At 33.8% G+C, this 18,269-nt stretch overlaps 3 protein-coding genes across 4 annotated transcripts; all 3 read left to right on the forward strand.

The window, feature by feature from the left end:
• The first annotated feature begins 1,101 nt into the window (after window positions 1-1,101).
• LOC105782495 (kinesin-like protein KIN-12F) lies at window positions 1,102-7,122 on the forward strand. 2 transcript variants are annotated; one of them, XM_012607269.2, is made up of 16 exons: window positions 1,102-1,587; window positions 1,678-1,740; window positions 1,907-2,044; window positions 2,150-2,233; window positions 2,361-2,486; window positions 2,592-2,651; window positions 2,768-2,821; window positions 2,921-3,013; window positions 3,419-3,514; window positions 3,738-3,886; window positions 3,980-4,129; window positions 4,245-4,374; window positions 4,451-5,452; window positions 5,547-5,630; window positions 5,715-6,521; window positions 6,599-7,122. In XM_012607269.2, exons 1-16 carry the CDS (start codon window positions 1,303-1,305, stop codon window positions 6,848-6,850), a joined length of 3,573 nt encoding a protein of 1,190 aa, XP_012462723.1. In that variant the 5' UTR covers window positions 1,102-1,302; the 3' UTR covers window positions 6,851-7,122. The 2 variants fall into 2 exon arrangements, with proteins under 2 accessions (XP_012462723.1, XP_012462720.1); XM_012607266.2 differs by having other exon boundaries at window positions 1,103-1,587; window positions 3,735-3,886.
• A 961-nt stretch (window positions 7,123-8,083) lies between these two features.
• LOC105782497 (chloroplastic import inner membrane translocase subunit TIM22-2) lies at window positions 8,084-9,922 on the forward strand. The gene is made up of 5 exons (XM_012607271.2): window positions 8,084-8,338; window positions 9,053-9,117; window positions 9,216-9,288; window positions 9,383-9,436; window positions 9,526-9,922. The coding sequence occupies exons 1-5, from the start codon at window positions 8,158-8,160 to the stop codon at window positions 9,777-9,779; spliced, it is 627 nt and encodes a 208-aa protein (XP_012462725.1). The 5' UTR covers window positions 8,084-8,157; the 3' UTR covers window positions 9,780-9,922.
• Window positions 9,923-12,532: 2,610 nt separating this feature from the next.
• On the forward strand, window positions 12,533-14,643 carry LOC105783546 (40S ribosomal protein S8). The gene is made up of 5 exons (XM_012609070.2): window positions 12,533-12,689; window positions 12,781-12,853; window positions 13,212-13,542; window positions 14,043-14,212; window positions 14,388-14,643. The coding sequence occupies exons 1-5, from the start codon at window positions 12,686-12,688 to the stop codon at window positions 14,461-14,463; spliced, it is 654 nt and encodes a 217-aa protein (XP_012464524.1). The 5' UTR covers window positions 12,533-12,685; the 3' UTR covers window positions 14,464-14,643.
• The last annotated feature ends 3,626 nt before the right edge of the window (window positions 14,644-18,269 follow it).

The raw sequence follows: 18,269 nt of genomic DNA on the forward strand, positions 1-18,269 counted from the left end.
CAATTTGAAATATAGTTAAGGGACTTTTGTAGTACTTTTAACCGAACCCATTCTATTTTCTTTCGATAATAGGGTTTGTTTGTTTTATTGAAAATTACTTCGGAAAATGATTTTTGGAAAATAATTTACTTTCCTGAAAAATTTAATATTTTTGGTGTTTTGGATAAATCAGATAAAATATTTTCGTTGTTTAACAAATTTCTTAGAAATATTTTATAAAAGATATTTTCAATGAAACAAACATACTTATATGAGATTTTCATCTTTTATTGTTTAATTGAGTTTATTTTATATCTACAAATTTTATATTTTACATTGTTTTTGCATATATTAAATTTTTTTGTTAAATTGATTCATTACAACATCATTTTTTAGTTACATGATTATCAAGTGAGTATTTTTATTTAAAATGTGACATTAACAAAATTGGCAAAAAAATTTAACAATGTCAACAATTGGACTTGATTTTTAAATTTGAAAAGTAGAAGGACTAAATTCTTGAAAATAAAATTACAGAGACTAAATTGTAAAATTTTGAAGAATACATAGACTTATGACATATTTAACCTTTATACTACAAAACATTTACCATTAATATATTATAATTGTAATAAATATTTATTATTAAAATATTAATATTGAATATTTTCAATAATATGTGAAGAATATTATTTAAAATTATTATTTTAAAATTGGAATATTAAATAGTTTATTAAAATAATACATTATATTATTATATTAATAATTTATTATATGACTAAACATAAATAATTAAATGTTTATGTTTAATAATTTATTATTAATATAATAATATTAAATTTGATTTAAGTTAATTTTGAATAAAATAAAATACTTAATAGAGAAGCTCTCTAAAATGGTAAATCGTTTTATAAGAGAAATGTTTATTTTCTATTCGTAAATTATTTTATTTGAACCGAACACAGAAAAATGGAGAAGATATTTTCTTTAAAACGTTTTTCAACCGACCCTAAGGAGAAAAGCAAAGTGTATGAAGGATATTATGGTCATTTTTAGCTAATAAAACACACAGCTAGATCTAAAGATTTAAGAATTCGAAAACCCCAACGGTCATCTCCATCCGCTTCTCACAAGCAAAAACTTCCCATCACCCCCTTTCTGCTTCTCTACAAATTCAAATTTAAATTTAAATTCAAATTCGAAGCCCTCCCTCACTCCCTCTCTTTCTCAGAGATCTCAAATCTTTCTTCTTCTTCTTCTTCTTTTTCTTGTCTATACATTCTTCTTTTTTCTGAAAACTCCCAAAATACGAGAGTGAAAACAATGAAATCAACTGCAGAAGCCGCCGTTGCCGAGAATGGCCGGTTTTTGGGGAGCATTTCCACTTCTTCGCTTCGAAATCTGCTTCCTAAATCAAAACTTAAGAAAAGCATCAAGAAATCCAACTCTGAAAACACTCCTCCACCAGATCCCAACATTATTCAAATAAATAATTCAGCCCAGTTTTCCCCCAAATCTCCACTCTCCAAATCGCTTACTTCTGACTCCTTCGTTAACCCATCTGACGCTCATCCCCAAATTCCGCTTTCTATGGACTCTTCCGTCAAGGTATAGTTAAACAACATCAGTATTTCCTTCTTCTTCTTCTTCTTTTAAGAAAAATGATATAGGTTGAACCATTGTTTGGAATTTAAGCAGAAAGATATGGTTGAATCCGAAGAACAAAATGGAGAATTGACGAATTTAGATCCATCCGTCAAGGTAAGCTCAATTTCAGTGCAACACAGTTCTCATAATTTTAAAGCTTTTAGCATATTTCTAAACTTGATTTTGAACTTTTTCTGGGTTTTTTCAATCTTTAGCAAAGTTGAAAACCGAACTTGCTTTTTAAGTTTGACTCAATTTCCATTTTTTTTTGAACAAATAGGTGGTAGTGAGAATTAGACCCATAAATGGTCAAGAAAAAGAAGTGGATCGAACAGTGAGGAAGGTTTCTTCAGATTCTTTATCAGTCGGTGACCGCAAATTCACATTCGATTCTGTTCTTGATGCAAATTCCAGTCAGGTTAGTCAGTAGAAGCAATTTTCAAATCTTTATTTATATTTTTCCTTTTTAGAAAAAAAGGGTGTGTTGACTCATAATAAACTGTATTTTTTTGGTGGCTACCAGGAGAATGTTTTTCAGCTAATTGGTGTTCCTTTGGTTAAAAATGCATTAGCTGGTTTCAACACTTCAATTTTGTCATATGGACAGGTACTCTTTAGAATATATAAAGATATTTTAAGCTCTTTATCTGTTTGATGAGCATTCATAACAATAAAATTTGATGGTGAGTTGTGTATAAAGTAACCATGGTTAATGCAAAATTACTTGTCAATAGACTGGAAGTGGAAAGACTTATACAATGTGGGGTCCACCAAGCGCCATGGTTGAGGACCATTCACCTGCGAGCCACCAGGGGATTGTTCCTCGTATCTTCCAAATGCTGTTCTCTGAGATTCAAAGGGTATGCTCTTCTGTTTTCCTTATTCTGAATTTTATTAGAAAATGAGTATTAGGACTTAGGAGTTTGAAAGTGTAGTTCATTGCTTCATATGTTTAAATTTTGTAGGAACAAGAGAACTCTGATGGGAGACAGACAAATTATCAGTGTCGTTGCTCCTTTCTTGAGGTATGTACTGGATTGAAGTAGTCTAGTTTGCCGTCCTGAATCTGAATGCTTGTATAAAACAATGTCTGGACCTTTTGTTAGACATAATGTAATGCTTTCTGTACGTTTATTCTCAGATTTACAATGAGCAAATTGGGGATTTACTCGATCCAACTCAAAGGAACCTTGAGGTAAATGTTTGCCTATACTTATTTTCCCATTCAAGCAGTTTCCCAGAGTTTATTGCTTCAGGGTGGTGCATAATTGGTTTGTTGGACATTGTTTTCCAGATAAAGGACGATCCAAAGAATGGATTGTACGTTGAGAATTTGACAGAAGAATATGTTTCTAGCTATGAGGATGTAACTCAAGTTTTGATTAAGGTAGGCAGGCAACCATACAAGCTGAAATAATGTTTTCAATGCATATTTATCTAACACGTTTTCTTTAAAATATTTATATTTAGTATAATCTTTACTCATAAGTCTATTTAACAATAGTGTTTTAATGATGTTAAACTTGTTATCGCTAAATTGAATAGTGTATATATAAATTTTAACTAAAAACTGTAGGTAGTTTTTATAAATGGATACCTATTATTAGTTTCTAGTCAATTATCTAATTTAGTTGGTGTCAATTGGCAAAAGCTTTAATCATAGTACTGATAGGAGAAATTTTATCAGTGATAAAAAATAAATATAATAAAGAATAAAGAAGATCATAGATATATTATTGACTTGAAATTTTCGTTCCATGCATGTATTTATTACTCTTTACGTGTGTTACAGGGGCTTTCAAGTAGGAAGGTTGGAGCAACAACTGTAAATTCCAAGAGCTCTCGGTCTCACATTGTTTTTACTTTTTTCATTGAATCTTGGTGCAAGGTACAGAGCCAAATCTTGATTTTATATCACTGAAGTCAAGACAAGATTTAGTTGCTAATCTTTTCTTTTGGGTGTCAACCAGTCTGGTTTTGTTCGATGACATTTTACTGTTGATGTTGTTCACTTCCATGATCAATGTTATGAAATGTACTCGTGCACATCTAGAATATAAGTGCTGCTGTTCTAGAAATAATGAGCTGATCATCATTGATTCATACAGCAGGGAGCTTCATCAAAATGTTTCAGCAGTTCAAAAACAAGCAGAATCAGCCTGATTGACCTTGCAGGATTGGATAGAAACAAACTTGAAGATGTTGGTAGACAACATGTACAGGAAGGCAAAAATGTCAAGAAGTCCTTATCACAACTTGGGTATGTTCATCATTACCTTTATATAATCTGGAAGGTATTATTGCGTATGGCTAGAGCTGATTGATATAATCTTTTCTTGTTTCATTGGTGTAGGTATTTGGTGAACACTCTTGCAAAAGAAACTCAACCTGAAAAACCTGAAGATGTTCCATATGGGGGTTCCTGTTTAACACGTATATTGAGAGAATCCCTTGGTGGCAATGCCAAACTCACAGTTATTTGCAATATTTCTGCAAACAACAGGTATTCTTTACATTTTTTGACTTTGTTCTTTATGTACAGAACCTTATTAATCGATAAGCTGCAATTTTTTTTCTGAGGTCATTATTTAAGCTAAGCTTATTGTTTTTGACTGCAGAAATACAAGTGAAATACTGAGCACTCTTAGATTTGGGCAAAGGGTTAAAGCTGTAAGAAACGAGCCAGTAATAAATGAAATATCTGAAGATGATGTAAATGGCTTGAGTGATCAGATTCGTCAACTGAAGGTCGAAAAGTTTCTACATTAGTTGCCCTTTTTATTGTACTTAATCATAACTTGACTTGCTGTTATATCAATTACAGGAAGAGCTTATAAGAGCAAAGTCTGATGCATATAACTCAGTTGGGAGTAAAAGTGGATATTTTAAAGGGTGGAATGCACGTGAAAGCTTGAACCAGTTAAGAATAAGCCTTAACCGCTCTTTGATCCTGCCACGCATAGATAACGAATACGAGGAAGAGATTAATATTGGCGAGGAAGATGTAAAGGAACTACGTCAGCAGCTAGATTATTTAGATAGCTCTTGTGAGACAAACTTAAGAGATCCATCGGACAAGAGAGGTTCCATTCAGTCTTCTGTAAAAGAAAGTTGTGAGACAGACTTGCTGAGTGAAGATGACATTCATTGCCCAAAAGAAACAGAGATAGAAGAAATTGATGAAGTGGAACTTCCTCCCATGTCCAGTCCTGAACCAGCTGATGACCTTTCAGTTACATCTAAAACTTTGAAGGCTGTTGATCCTTCAATTAGAAGTAGCATCTCCATCAGCCCACATCGTCGGTCTTCAATCCTCGAAGAGCCTACATTGTCTGAATCTCCCAAAATTGCAAATAATCTAAGGAAAAGCATGGCTGTTCCATCAGCACTTTTGGCCAGTCAGAAAAATGTATCAGAGAGTTCAGAGTCAGAGGTATTACGACAGTCGCTCAGATATAGTGACCACATCAGGTCCTCATTACATACAAGCAAGACGTTTTTAGGACCTACAGAGTCTTTGGCTGCAAGCCTTCAAAGGGGCCTGCAGATTATTGATCAACACCAGCATAGTTCAGTTCCCAACAGATCTTCAGTTGCCTTCTCTTTCGAACACCTGATGCTGAAACCTTCTCCAGAAGCAGACAAGGCCAATGCTTCTGTTCAAACATTACCAAATGACAAACCATCTCCTGATGGCTCTTCTACTCCTGTGTTTTGTTCATCTTGCCAAAGGAAGTTTGAAAATAACCACCCTGATGAGGTTCAGGATAGCTTGAAGACATGGATTGTAACGGTTGATAACCAACAGAGAGATGGCGGGAACACAGTATGTTCAAGACTTGCTCTGGTTCAAGGAAACATTTTCTCTTTTATGGTTTGCTTGTTCCATACTTATTAGTTTTTTGTTGCTTCCATTTCAGGTGGAAGAAGCCTCCATAAAAGAGAAAACACTTGAAAGTGTTTGTAAGGAGCAAGCAGCCAAAATTGAGCAGTTAACCCAGCTGGTAATAATTTTATTGACCTCTTTAGTCTTTAGAAATAAGAGCATGCATAACTGGATTAAATCTGATGGTTTAAAACTACTACAGGTGGAAAAATACAAACTTGAAAGAGAAATTTCTGCAATTGAACATGCTCCTGAGCCTCTGAAGAATGAAATAATACCGTTTGATGAGCAGTCCAACAACGGTGAAAATGGAAAAGAATATTTTGATATGACTGAAAAGGAAGCACTTCTTCAGGAGATTCAGACATTGAAGAGTAAATTGCAGTCATATACTGCTTCTCCATCTCCAAACAAGTCTACTGAAATACTGAGGTCCTCTTTGTTGTCACGTTCCATTCAATTGCGAAAAAGTGTAGACTGTCGTAATAACAGCGAGGAAGAACTTGAGCGAGAAAGACAAAGATGGATGGAAATGGAAAGTGACTGGATATCCCTGACCGATGAACTCAGGATGGATCTGGAATCTAACCGCTGCCGTGCCGAAAAAGTAGAGATGGAACTGAAATTAGAGAAGAAGTGTACCGAGGAGTTAGATGATGCTCTTAGCAGAGCTGTCCTTGGTCATGCTAGAATGGTTGAACACTATGCTGATCTTCAAGAAAAATACAATGATCTGGTTACGAAGCACCAGGCGATAATGGAAGGCATAGCAGAGATAAAGAAGGCAGCAGCAAAGGCAGGAAGCAAAGGTCATGGTGCACGTTTTGCCAAATCCCTGGCGGCTGAGCTCTCAGCTCTTAGAGTGGAAAGGGAAAGGGAGAAAGAACAATTGAAAAAAGAGAACAAAAGTCTCAGAATCCAGCTAAGAGACACAGCAGAGGCAGTTCACGCTGCTGGAGAACTCCTAGTTAGGCTGAGAGAAGCTGAGCAAGCTGCCTCAATTGCTGAGGTAAACTAACTTCTACATTTATACTGCTACATAAAAGGAACTGCAGAATTGATCCTAACTTGAAATTTTTTTTACAGGAGAACTTTAGTAATGTTCAGCAAGAGAATGAAAAGTTGAAAAAGCAAGTGGATAAGTTGAAAAGAAAACACAAGATGGAAATGGTGACCATGAAACAGTACCTTGCAGAGAGCAGATTGCCAGAATCTGCACTGCAACCATTATATCGAGAGGATTCAGATGTAGCAGCATCACACAACAGCAGTGCAATTCCATATGATGATCAGGCTTGGAGAGCAGAATTCGGAGCAATATATCAAGAACATTACTAATTCATCTAAAACAAATCTGACCTTACTTCGGTCAGAATGAAGATATGTATACCTATGTTGTTTGTGAGTGTCGGATACGGGTATGTATCTTACACAATTTAATTCTTTTAAGAATGTTTTTTTTTTTTTTTGGTGTGTAAAAGTTACAAGTCAATTTTATACCCATATCCGGATATATATATGTTGGACATGGGTTAGAGCAAGAGGGACACATACTACTATTCTTGTATTGAATGCATCATCTGATCTCTAATAAATTTTTTTTGAGTCTACGATGTCATGTCAGCAACGCATTCTTTGGGGTATTAATAATAGATTTTCTATTGAAATTTGCCTTTGAAACGTTTTCATGCAGAACTTAAATCTTCAATTTAAAAATTCTTTTTATCTTTTTCTTTTCATGTAAGAAATTATTTCAAATGAGCTATTGCATAAAATTATTTCTTTGGCCTAAAATTATCAATGGTTGTAAGGTTTCTTAAAGGCTATATATAAAAGGAAAAAGAAAGAATTATTTCTCTACGATTATTTATTTAATGGAAAAATATTTTTTATAATTAAATAAAATGATGAATTGTAAAGTACTAGTTTTGGGTTGAGTATTTGGATTTTATAATGGATTGAATTAGTTTTGATTTGGGTTGAATATGGGTAACAAGTTCAAGCTTAGTTATAAAATGATTTGGTGTCCAATAAAAATATTAGGGTAAATTACATTATTAGTCACTAAATTATGTGTGGGTTTTTTTATTTTGGCTACTGAATTATTCAAAAGCTTTCGGTTGTTAAAATCGAAAGCTCTCTTCCTCTTCTCTTCTATAGTTTAGTTTTTTTTTTCATGAAACAACTTTAGATATTACAAATCTGTGAACAAAAACTCAAACAACTTCTTTTTTCGATTTCTGACACTAACCGTCAAATCAACTTGGATCTAATGTATGTTCTTCTATTCGTCAATGGGTACTAATCTATCGTATTGAACATCGAATCGTCACTTGGAGCTTTTTGGTGGAATTAAAAAAAAAACTTAACAGCCTGGTGACTTGAATAAAATATTTGAATAGTTTAGACATTTCTAATAGTTCAATGACCAAATTGTAACTTTTTTTAGTTAAGTAAACAAAACAAAAACATACCTGTAGTTTAGTGACTAATGATGTAGTTTACCCAAAAAAAAATATGGAAGCTTCATAAAACGCCGTCGTTTGCAGATAATCAAAACAAAATATCAGATGTCTTGTAAAGAAAAGATAGATAGGCACGTCGAGAAAGGGGGAAAAGGAACTCATAGTAGTTTTTGGACAAAAATGGCTACTTCGGATTCTCCAAACACTTCAGCTGGATCTGATATTGAAACAAACCCTAATCCTAATTCTTCAAAAGCCATAATCCTAACACCATCCAATTCCAATTCCCCTGCCGTATGCCTCTTCCAATTCGCAGGAGACTCCGCCGCCGGTGCCTTCATGGGCTCCATCTTTGGCTACGGTATCATTTTTCTCTTTTCATTGCTAAATATTTTATGATTTTTCCCTCTCTCGGGGTTTTTTTGGCGTTGTTGGTAAGTTTGGTACAGAACAAATTTTTGGGAATTTTTCCATTGAATTTCTTGGTAAGTTTAGTTTTGATGTTATTTGTGAATCTAGGTTTTCGAAAATTTTAAGTCAGATCAGAACTCTTTTTTCTTTGTGTAATTTTATTTTTTTGCATGAACTTTTTTATTTTAGTACATATGAGTTTAAACTTAGAATACCGTTTGTACCTATGGAATATTGATAGTAATTGAGTGGAGAAGATAGTCATTATATCTGAACAGTGGATTATTCTGTTTTTATGCATTTCTAATTGTAATTTAGATTGAATAATTTCCTTTGGCTTCTGTCTTTAAGCTTGAACATTAACCCTTTTGAGAACTTTAGACTTTTAAAAGATTGAGCTATTACGTATTTGATTTTGTGTGAGAAGTAGGATTTTATGCTTTCATTTAGGTTCTTGGTTGTCCTAAAATGCATGTTCAATGTCCTGAAAATTTTGTTTCAAGGTTAGGGCTTGACCAATAGTGGCTGAGCTTTCTTTTGGGCAGTATTTTCGACTAGACCATCTGATCTTGGACTTGTAATTAACATTTCTTTTTTCTGTGGCTCATTGTGTGCCTGAAATCAGGTGTATACTTTAATTTTTCTCTTTCCATGTCTGTCTTAGGGTCAGGATTGATTAAAAAGAAAGGCTTTAAAGGATCCTTTGTGGAGGCAGGATCTTACGCCAAGGTATGAGAATCTCATGATCACAAAATAATGCAATTCTAGTTTTTCCCCTCTTGAGTGAACAAATCTTTCGGTTATATCACATTATTTTCTCTTTATAGACATTTGCAGTTTTGTCCGGCGTTCACAGTTTGGTTGTTTGCTTTTTGAAGAGGCTTCGGGGAAAAGATGATGGTATGCCTTGTAAAATCAGAGTAACATTGCCTCTTTTTTTTTTTTTTTTTTTGTGCTTGTTTTGCTGATATAGAGTTATTACCATTCTCTGCAGTTATTAATGCCGGTGTAGCCGGATGCTGCACTGGACTTGCTCTAAGTTTCCCAGGTACGAGAATCTCAAGTCTTATTCTTATGTTATAAAAATATCAGTTTCAGTTTGAACCTCATTTTGGCTTGAAATGGTTGGTTATGCAGGTGCACCTCAGGCACTTCTACAGAGCTGTCTCACCTTTGGGGCATTCTCATTTATCATCGAAGGGCTTAACAAGCAGCAGCCAGCATTGGCACATTCATTTTCTGCGAGAAACAAGAGTGCACACCACAAGGGACCTCGTCCTTTAGCACTACCCCTTTCTATCCCTATTCCGGATGAGCTGAAAGGAGCTTTTTCTTCGTTCTGCAAGTCCTTGGTAAAACCAAATAAAGGTAGGTTTCCTACAGGTAACTAAGTAGTAGGTGGACCATTTTTCATTTTTCCTGTTGTTTGTAGAATTTTGCAAGTGTTGAGAATGTAGACTGAAAGTTTTGTCTGAGATTTGAAGCTTTTTACAAGCAGAAAGATGAAATTGCTTCTTTTCTTGTGTTGATTCAATTATATTATCTGTCTGGTTCAGTAGTAAGAATGAATCAAATTTTGATTAGTTGTGAAGACAAAACAAATCGTTGATCGAGTCGATCCAAAGTACTGATTTTCTGACTGTGGCCACTTTGATACCTAGCTTATTAATGGATTATATGTTGTATGCAAAGGTGGCCTTGAGCGAGCATGGACTAACTTGTGACCCCATTTATTCAGAATTAAATTCCTTCATCGGTTGATAAATACTAATCATAGGCCATTAACCTATGATTATGATTACTTTCAACTTACTAGTATAAGAAAGGAAGTCATTTTTGGGTAGAAATATTTTATAGTAAGTTTTTCCCCCACTTTACGACCTCTATTAAGGTGTGTTTAGCTTGAAAACTATTATAGGATGGAGAAGTGGTAGTCTGGTATGGTTTGAATGAGAACGGGCACCATAGCCTTATTTTCCAAGCCCCCTTCCACCGCAACTTTTAATCCCTACTATTTTATTATAATTATTCAATGAATACTTGCATTTTTAAAGGATGGACTAATAAAGTTATATTTATTTAAAGTTAAACATAAATAAAATAGTAGTTCAAACAATACTAGCATTTTTAATTACTATGGCTTAAACCAAAAAATGCCCTCGGCACTGTTTTTGCCCCCAAAATGGATATGTTTACACCATAAAGAAAGATTCCGTTTTGAAAATTATAATGAAATTAAAAAGATAAATTATTTATTTATTTTGTTGTCAGTTCCCAGATTTTCTCAATTCTACCAAAAAACAAAAAGTTATGGCAATCACCTACAGCCCTAGCAAAAGGAAATTATGTTCGACAACCACCTAATTAAAGCATTTGAATATGTGATAGAATCCAATATTGTTTCGTAAACCCTTAAAAAACATATATTGATAAAAATTCCAACAACCCAAAACTTACCTTGAACATCATTCAGACCCCATTCCCCAGACCTATTATCACTACATCTCAACAAAAATAATTGAAGCCGAAAGATAGTTAGAGAACCACCACCAAGGTCAAAGATTAAAGCTCACTAACAAAACCAATATCCTATTATGCAGCTTTAATGGAGGAAAGAAAACCAAAATGAGAAGAAAAAGCCTTTTATGCTTGGCCCATGGTAAGAAAGCAAATTCAAGGGAACTCTGAAGAGCTAAATCATAACATCTTGATTTTGTATCTTTGAATCAACAAGGAGAAAAGATGAAGATAATATTAAACTATAATTTAATTATAAATGCTACATGTTAAACTTTAATTGGTTTTCAGATCTTTTTAATCGGTTGGACCAAAATTGTTAACAGAATGAAAGTTTAAATATCACTTCTGACAAAAAAGAAAAGTTCAAATGCGAAAAAACGTTATAGTTTGAAGGTATTTTAATTATTTATTAAAATTTTATTATCTTATGTAAATATAATTCTAAAAATTTGACTTATTTATCTTCCTGATAAATAAATTTGACTTAATTATTAATTTAATAAATATCAATAAAATACATTTTTGTTGTATTTATAAATTTTAAATAAGGTCTTTAATGGTATTTTTTTTCTCAATATAATTCATCTCATCACCTATGTTACGATTGAATCTAAATGCATATCTTATTATTGTTTTTAATCTTACTACTGCAATAATAATAATCTCACCATTACCATTAATTTTAATCTTCTGTCCATTCAGATAGACTTTATTAAAAAAGAAAAGGAAAAGATCACTTCATAAATTTTACAGAAACTCTTAAGTAATACAAAACTTGCACATCCATTATGTTTCCATTTTCCTTGTTCCTCATATATGTTTTCGTTAAATAGGGATTAAGGTTTGCTTTTGTTTATCTTTATTCCTCGTACATTAATTTTGTTAATTAGGATTTTGGTTTGAGATTAGGGTTTAATTTCAATTATTAATTTTGTTAATTTACGTTTGAGTTTAATCTTTAAGATTTTAAATTTAATGTTAAAATTATGGTTTAGGGTTTTATTATTTGTTCCAAGGTTTAAGGTTATGGTTTTAGGTGATGGCTGGCCTTTGAGCTTTGTTTTCGTTTTTCTTTTCGAATCTTGGGCTTATAGCTCATGGTTAAAATTTAGGGCATGTTTTTGTTTTTCCTCCTTCTTTATATATTTTCTTATCGTTTTAATTTTGTTGATTAGGATTTAGGGTTTGAAATTTAGATATTGGTTCAGGGCATGTTGATAATTGGAAGAAATTCTCATACCTAATTTTCATCGATGATTATTTTCTGCAATTCAGAATGTTTGATATAAATGTTAGAAAGTGAGAATCAAATTCTATTCATTGGTGCATCTAATCTTGTTCACTTTAATTGAATACAAATCACATTATTCATGAGACAGAAAATTCAACGTGGGAAAGAAAAGAAAACTAAAAACATTTTAATATTATATTTTTTCTCTGGCAATTTAAAGATCATATTCATGAGTATTAGTCGGATGAATTAAGTTTTCCTTTATGACAACATGATTCAAAGCATTCAATAATAGTTGGGCTTTTAATATGAAGCCCAACATGTTTCCCATTGACGACTACACCCTACGAAGCTTAAACCCAGCCCCAACTCCATTAAGGATGTAAAGGTAATTTCATAAAACTAGGGTTTTCTGGTGTGTATATCCCTTCCCTGCTTCAAGTCTCCGCCCGTCATTCCTGAGCTTCCTTCTTGTTGCTTCACTTTTTCTTTTTTTTTAAATAAAAATAAAAACCCCATTAAGGCTTGAACTCTTCTTCAGCCAAAATGGGTGTGTCTCAAATTCCTGTAAAATTTCATTTCTCTTTGAATTATGTAATTAGTGTTCTTTGCTTAATGTGTTTAATTTCATTTTACTATAGGTATTTCTCGTGATTCAATGCACAAGAGGCGTGCCACTGGTGGCAAAAAGAAGGCTTGGAGGAAGAAGAGAAAGTAATAAGCGAAACCCTTTGTTTTCTTTGCCTTTTTTGTTTTCTGTTTTTACTTTTCCTGGTCTTTTTTTTCTCTGGTTGCTTAGAAAGTTGATTTTGAATGATTAAAAGAATGGGATTCTGTTCTTGTGTTTTACCTGATTTTGTAATCTAGTTTTGGCCTTTACTTTTAGATTTAGCTTCATTTTATTGTCATATGAGGATTTCAGAGCAATTTATTGAACTTTGTTTGTTTTTATATTTAAAATTTATTTCTTGTTTGTTTAGATGCCTGGTTTTCTTTCGTATTGGGTTGCTTTTCACTTAATGTTTCCAATATTGGTTTATCGAGTAATCTAAGTTTTAGTGGTTTCTTTAAGGTATGAGCTTGGAAGGCAACCTGCTAACACAAAGCTGTCAAGCAACAAGACAGTCAGGAGGATTAGGGTTCGTGGTGGGAATGTGAAGTGGCGTGCTTTGAGGCTCGACACCGGAAACTACTCATGGGGAAGTGAGGCTGTGACTCGTAAGACCAGGATTTTGGATGTGGTGTACAATGCATCCAACAATGAGCTGGTTCGCACTCAAACTCTGGTGAAGAGTGCTATTGTTCAGGTTGATGCTGCTCCATTCAAGCAGTGGTATCTCCAGCACTATGGCATTGACATTGGTCGCAAGAAGAAATCAGCTGCAGCCAAGAAAGAAGGAGAGGTATGGGATTATTTATTTGTTCGGTTCACATCTATAATTACTTCCTATGCCGATGTGTGAATCATTTTAAAAGCTTTGGTAGTTGTTTTGGTTTGTATTCTTCCTTTAATGTTTCGGTGTCATTGTAATTGAACCTGGATATGATCCAATAAATATAAATCTGTTTTACTTAGAATGGAACTATTTTGTTATTCTCTTTTGCCCTTTCCTGCAAGTGGCTATTCTTGTCTTTGCATCGTTTCACTTGTCTAAACTAATTTTGATATTGCTATTTTGTTGTCTGTGCACATGAGAGGTTGTTACCATCAAGCGAGCATATGTATTTCAGTTGATGTCTGCACCTTCTCCAATTTGGGTTCATAAAAGTAGAAATAGTGGTTAATATTGTATTCAGGGATTCTGCTTGAGCATAAAAAATTTATCTTTTTTGATGTTCTAAATATCTGACTGACTATGGCACTGCTTTCATTTTTACACCGTTCAACTTATTTCGTGTATAGGAAGGTGAAACTGCTACTGAGGAGGTGAAGAAAAGCAACCATATATTGAGGAAGCTGGAGAAGCGTCAACAAAATCGGGCGCTTGACCCACATATTGAGGAACAATTTGGCAGTGGTCGTCTGTTGGCTTGTATCTCTTCACGGCCTGGTCAATGTGGCCGTGCAGATGGGTATGTTCTATACTAAAGCCTCAACCTCTCTTTTTATTCTAGGCTTCTCAAATGGAATTGCAAGAAAAAGAATAATTTTTTGAATAGCTAATAGCTTTCCCATCCACCTACTATTTTGTTTGTCTTACAAGCTATGATTGATTTCATTCTAACATTAGTGAAATGGGTTTTTCAGTTACATCTTGGAGGGCAAAGAGCTGGAGTTCTACATGAAGAAGATCCAGAGAAAGAAGGGGAAGGGAGCTGCTTAAAAAATTATTGCATGAGTTTTCAGCATTCATATCAGAATGCCGCCCTTAGGTTTTGCCTTTCACATTTCCAGAACATTTAAAGTTGTGTTAGCATTGAACTTTTAATCTGGATCCCTGAGAGTTATTATTTTTGTATTGGATCTTTGAACTTTATAAATGCAGCTTATTTTGGTTGGTAAAGATGCAGATCTTCTGCTTTTATTTTTCCAGATTATGATTGTTCCAATGCGCAGAGTTTAGTGTGCATGTTCAAATGTTTTCTTTTAAGTGTTTGTGAAAGGTCAGGGTCATATTTTGTTATCTAATTATGCATATAAAGCACTTCAAGAAAAACGTATCCCACCACCAAGTCAACTTATTGTTAAATTTGATAGGTTTTGAACTATTGTGGCTTGTGGCTGAGTTAGAATTATTTCTGATCTTATGTTTGCCGTTTAATTTTTGGCAAAATTAGGCATATGTGCCATTTAAGGTTTTAGGTCATTTCGTTTGAAATTTAGGAAAAAAATGTTCGTTGCTGGTGGTGTCCAAATGGTTGGTTTGATTATTAATCGAACTATATAATCCTTTAATTGTTAATTGAATCGAAATTTAAAATAAAATTTAATTGAACCGAAATATTTGGGTTAATTTGGTTGATTAACAAAATTAGTTGAAATTGATGTTTTTGTCTTTTGGTTATAACAAGTATAAAACAAATAAAAAAAATATTGATAATATTCATTTGTTTTGAAAGTTAATCGAATTAATCGAAATTGTAAGTCTTGAAGCATTACATAATTATTAAATTTAGTTAATTACCCAATTTCGAACTAAATTAATTGGTAACTGAAATTTCTAATAACTATTAACCGATCTTCGATCACATTAAGTTTGACCATCGACTGGTTAACTAAATTAGATCGGTTCGATCTGTTAATTTGATTTTAACCAAAGTTTGAACACTCCAACCTGCAGGTAGCCTTTTTGAGTGACATGGCAAGAGAAAGTCTTTATAGTTAAATTTCAACATTAAAAACCCAAGCTTTCTTAATCACAAAGCAAAGCAATAAAAACCCAAACTTTCTTGCAAAAGCTTGGAAAAAACAATTGCAGCAAGAAAGATTAATAAACACACCAAAGAAAGGATTTTTAATAGGTAAAATGAAACTAAGTTGAAAGATATTTAAACTAAGGATTAGAGTGTGAATACAAAGAAAGTTAAGGTATTAAAACGCAATTAACACCAAGCTACAATGTTAACTAACCACTAACTAACTAAGCATAAAACCAAAAAAGAACAAGCTTTAACCTTAAAAGATGGAGAAAGCAACTAAACCCTACGCTAAAAAAAGGTGAAAAATGAATAATCTAATGTCTTTTCTTTCTTTTGGCCAAAAGAAGGCTTTTTATCTACTTACAACCCAAAAATTGTGCCCAAAATGTCCCTTAACGTGTGCTTTTTATTGGTGTTGGAGTTGGACAAGGACTACCCTTGCAGGAATATATTGTCTTCGCTCAACAGGGGGTATCATGATACCCATGGTTCGGTATCGCAATATCCACGATAGTTTTGAAATGGGGGGTCCTTAGGAGGTTGGGTATCGCGATACCACTATAGATGGTCTCAATTCTTCTCGTTTCAACACTGTTAAGGATATCACGACTTCCATACTTTGATATCGCAATACACTCTTCTAGGTGATGTTTTTGTTCACGTTTGGGCCACCATTGACTCCCTACAACACTCAATCAACCGTTAGGGCCATATGGTGCATTTGGCCAATTCGGGTCTCAAAAGTAGCATAAATGTGTTAATTCACTTATTAAAACAAAGAACTAAAACTAAGGAAAAACACGAAAAAGACATTTAAATTACTCGAAAACAAGCTCGTTAAGTGTAATGGAGAGCCTGATTTGACATGTCAAATTACAACAGATCAGACAATCCATAAGTAATATTGGTTTTAACACAGGATTGATGAGATCGAATGATTTTCTCCTTACAACTTGCACCAACGAAGGGACATCCAATTCTGGACATGAAACTGCAACTGGGGTTGATAATAAAGAAGAAGTTGAGAACAAAAAGGAAGCTCAGAACGAAGGAAGTAGAAATTGATGATGATCCATTTCGGGAGTCTAGGCCAGATGGTTCAGGAATTGTATTATTTTCTGAACTAGAAGTCATTCCTATTGAACTGAAAAGGAGTAGTTCTGAACACAACTAGATTTTACGATGTATGAACCTCCACCCCACATGCTTAATGTCGATATTGATGCTGTAACACCCCGATACTTGACCTGATTGTTGGGTTCGGGCTATAAAGTGTCATATTCGTTCTTAGAGCAACTACAATTAGTAATATGCAATCCAATATCATTATACAATTAAATACAAATAAATCATGTGCATACATTGCATTATCATTTCCAGGTTTTATACGAGCTTATGATACCTCTTTTATTAACCTGGGGTCGTAATGGATCAACTTATAATGATTACAAAATTTTGATTTAACGTTGCGACTTCGAGGATTTTCTCGTCGTGACGTGACTTTGTGACTAGGGTTCGTCGTGACTTTGAGCTACGTCGTCACAATGTGGACCATTTGAACATTTGCATTGGATCATATCATATACAACTTAACCATTTGAACATTTAGCTAAATGTCCCTAGGTACATGCCACGAGACCAAAATGAACGAACTATACAAACTTTGTTGAGTCAAAATTGATGGAAATCCAATGCAGCCCAAGAGTTTGATCATCTCCCTTTTGCATAGTTTTCAACAAGAAGGAAGAAATAAAACAACAAAAATAAAATCTATTCTAAAATGAAAAGAGAAAACCAAATCTAAAAATGAAATGAAAAGAAAAAGAATGGAAACCTAACCTAAAACTATGAAAACTAAAGAAAAATGTTTAGCCACCAAAATCTACTCTTAAAAGCTTTTAAGGTAGTATTTATAGTCTACTAAGATTTAACCTTACATTGACAATTATGCCTTTAAATAAGAAATGAATTAAGCTTGTTTGGACACAAAATTGCCCCTGCAGTGTTTTACCCGTCAAAATTCAGTGTCGCGACACCGAGGCATCAATGCCGTGACATCTGTGGCAGGGGGCACGATCTTGGCTTTGGGGGTTCTCGATGTTGTGAAATCCTCGATGGTGGCCATGATTTCTTCACTTCAACACCTTCAGGGATATCACAACCTTAGAGGCTCGGTGTCACGACATCATACCCTCAATGCGTGACTCTTTTGATAGCCAGCTCCAGGTTGATTTCTCGTTAAATTTTTGCACCTTCGAAACAAATGGACTCGGTGTCACGACTGCCATAGCATCATTTTCATGACACCCACGTTGAATGTTGTTTTCGTCAAGGTCGAGCCATTCTTGTCTCTCTACACCAACTCAAACACCTTGTTAGGTTCTCCATGGCACCATTTTGCCAATTTGGGTCTCAAAAAGGACAACACTAAACAAAAATGTTTATTAATAATGAATACTAAAAATCAAAAAAAATGTAGGAAAAAAAAAACCTAAATTGCTTGAGAATAAGCTCCTAGAGTGATTGGACATATATAATTAGGGCTTAAATAATTTGTAATTAGGTTCTGACCCTTTACCTATTACTTACAACTTATTTGATCATTGAGTCATTGCATTATAGTATCATACTGAACTCTCTCTTATTGTATACCATTACGAAAGCTACTTTATTTAGTGCTTGTCCAATGACTTTGTCATAAGTGTGTACCTTCATAGGATATTTTTAATCTCTTTAGGAAAAGATCAATTTTCTCAATGTGGATATTTTA

Source organism: Gossypium raimondii, chromosome 13 (genome assembly GCF_025698545.1).
Source record: "Gossypium raimondii isolate GPD5lz chromosome 13, ASM2569854v1, whole genome shotgun sequence".
Classification (NCBI taxonomy): domain Eukaryota; kingdom Viridiplantae; phylum Streptophyta; class Magnoliopsida; order Malvales; family Malvaceae; genus Gossypium; species Gossypium raimondii.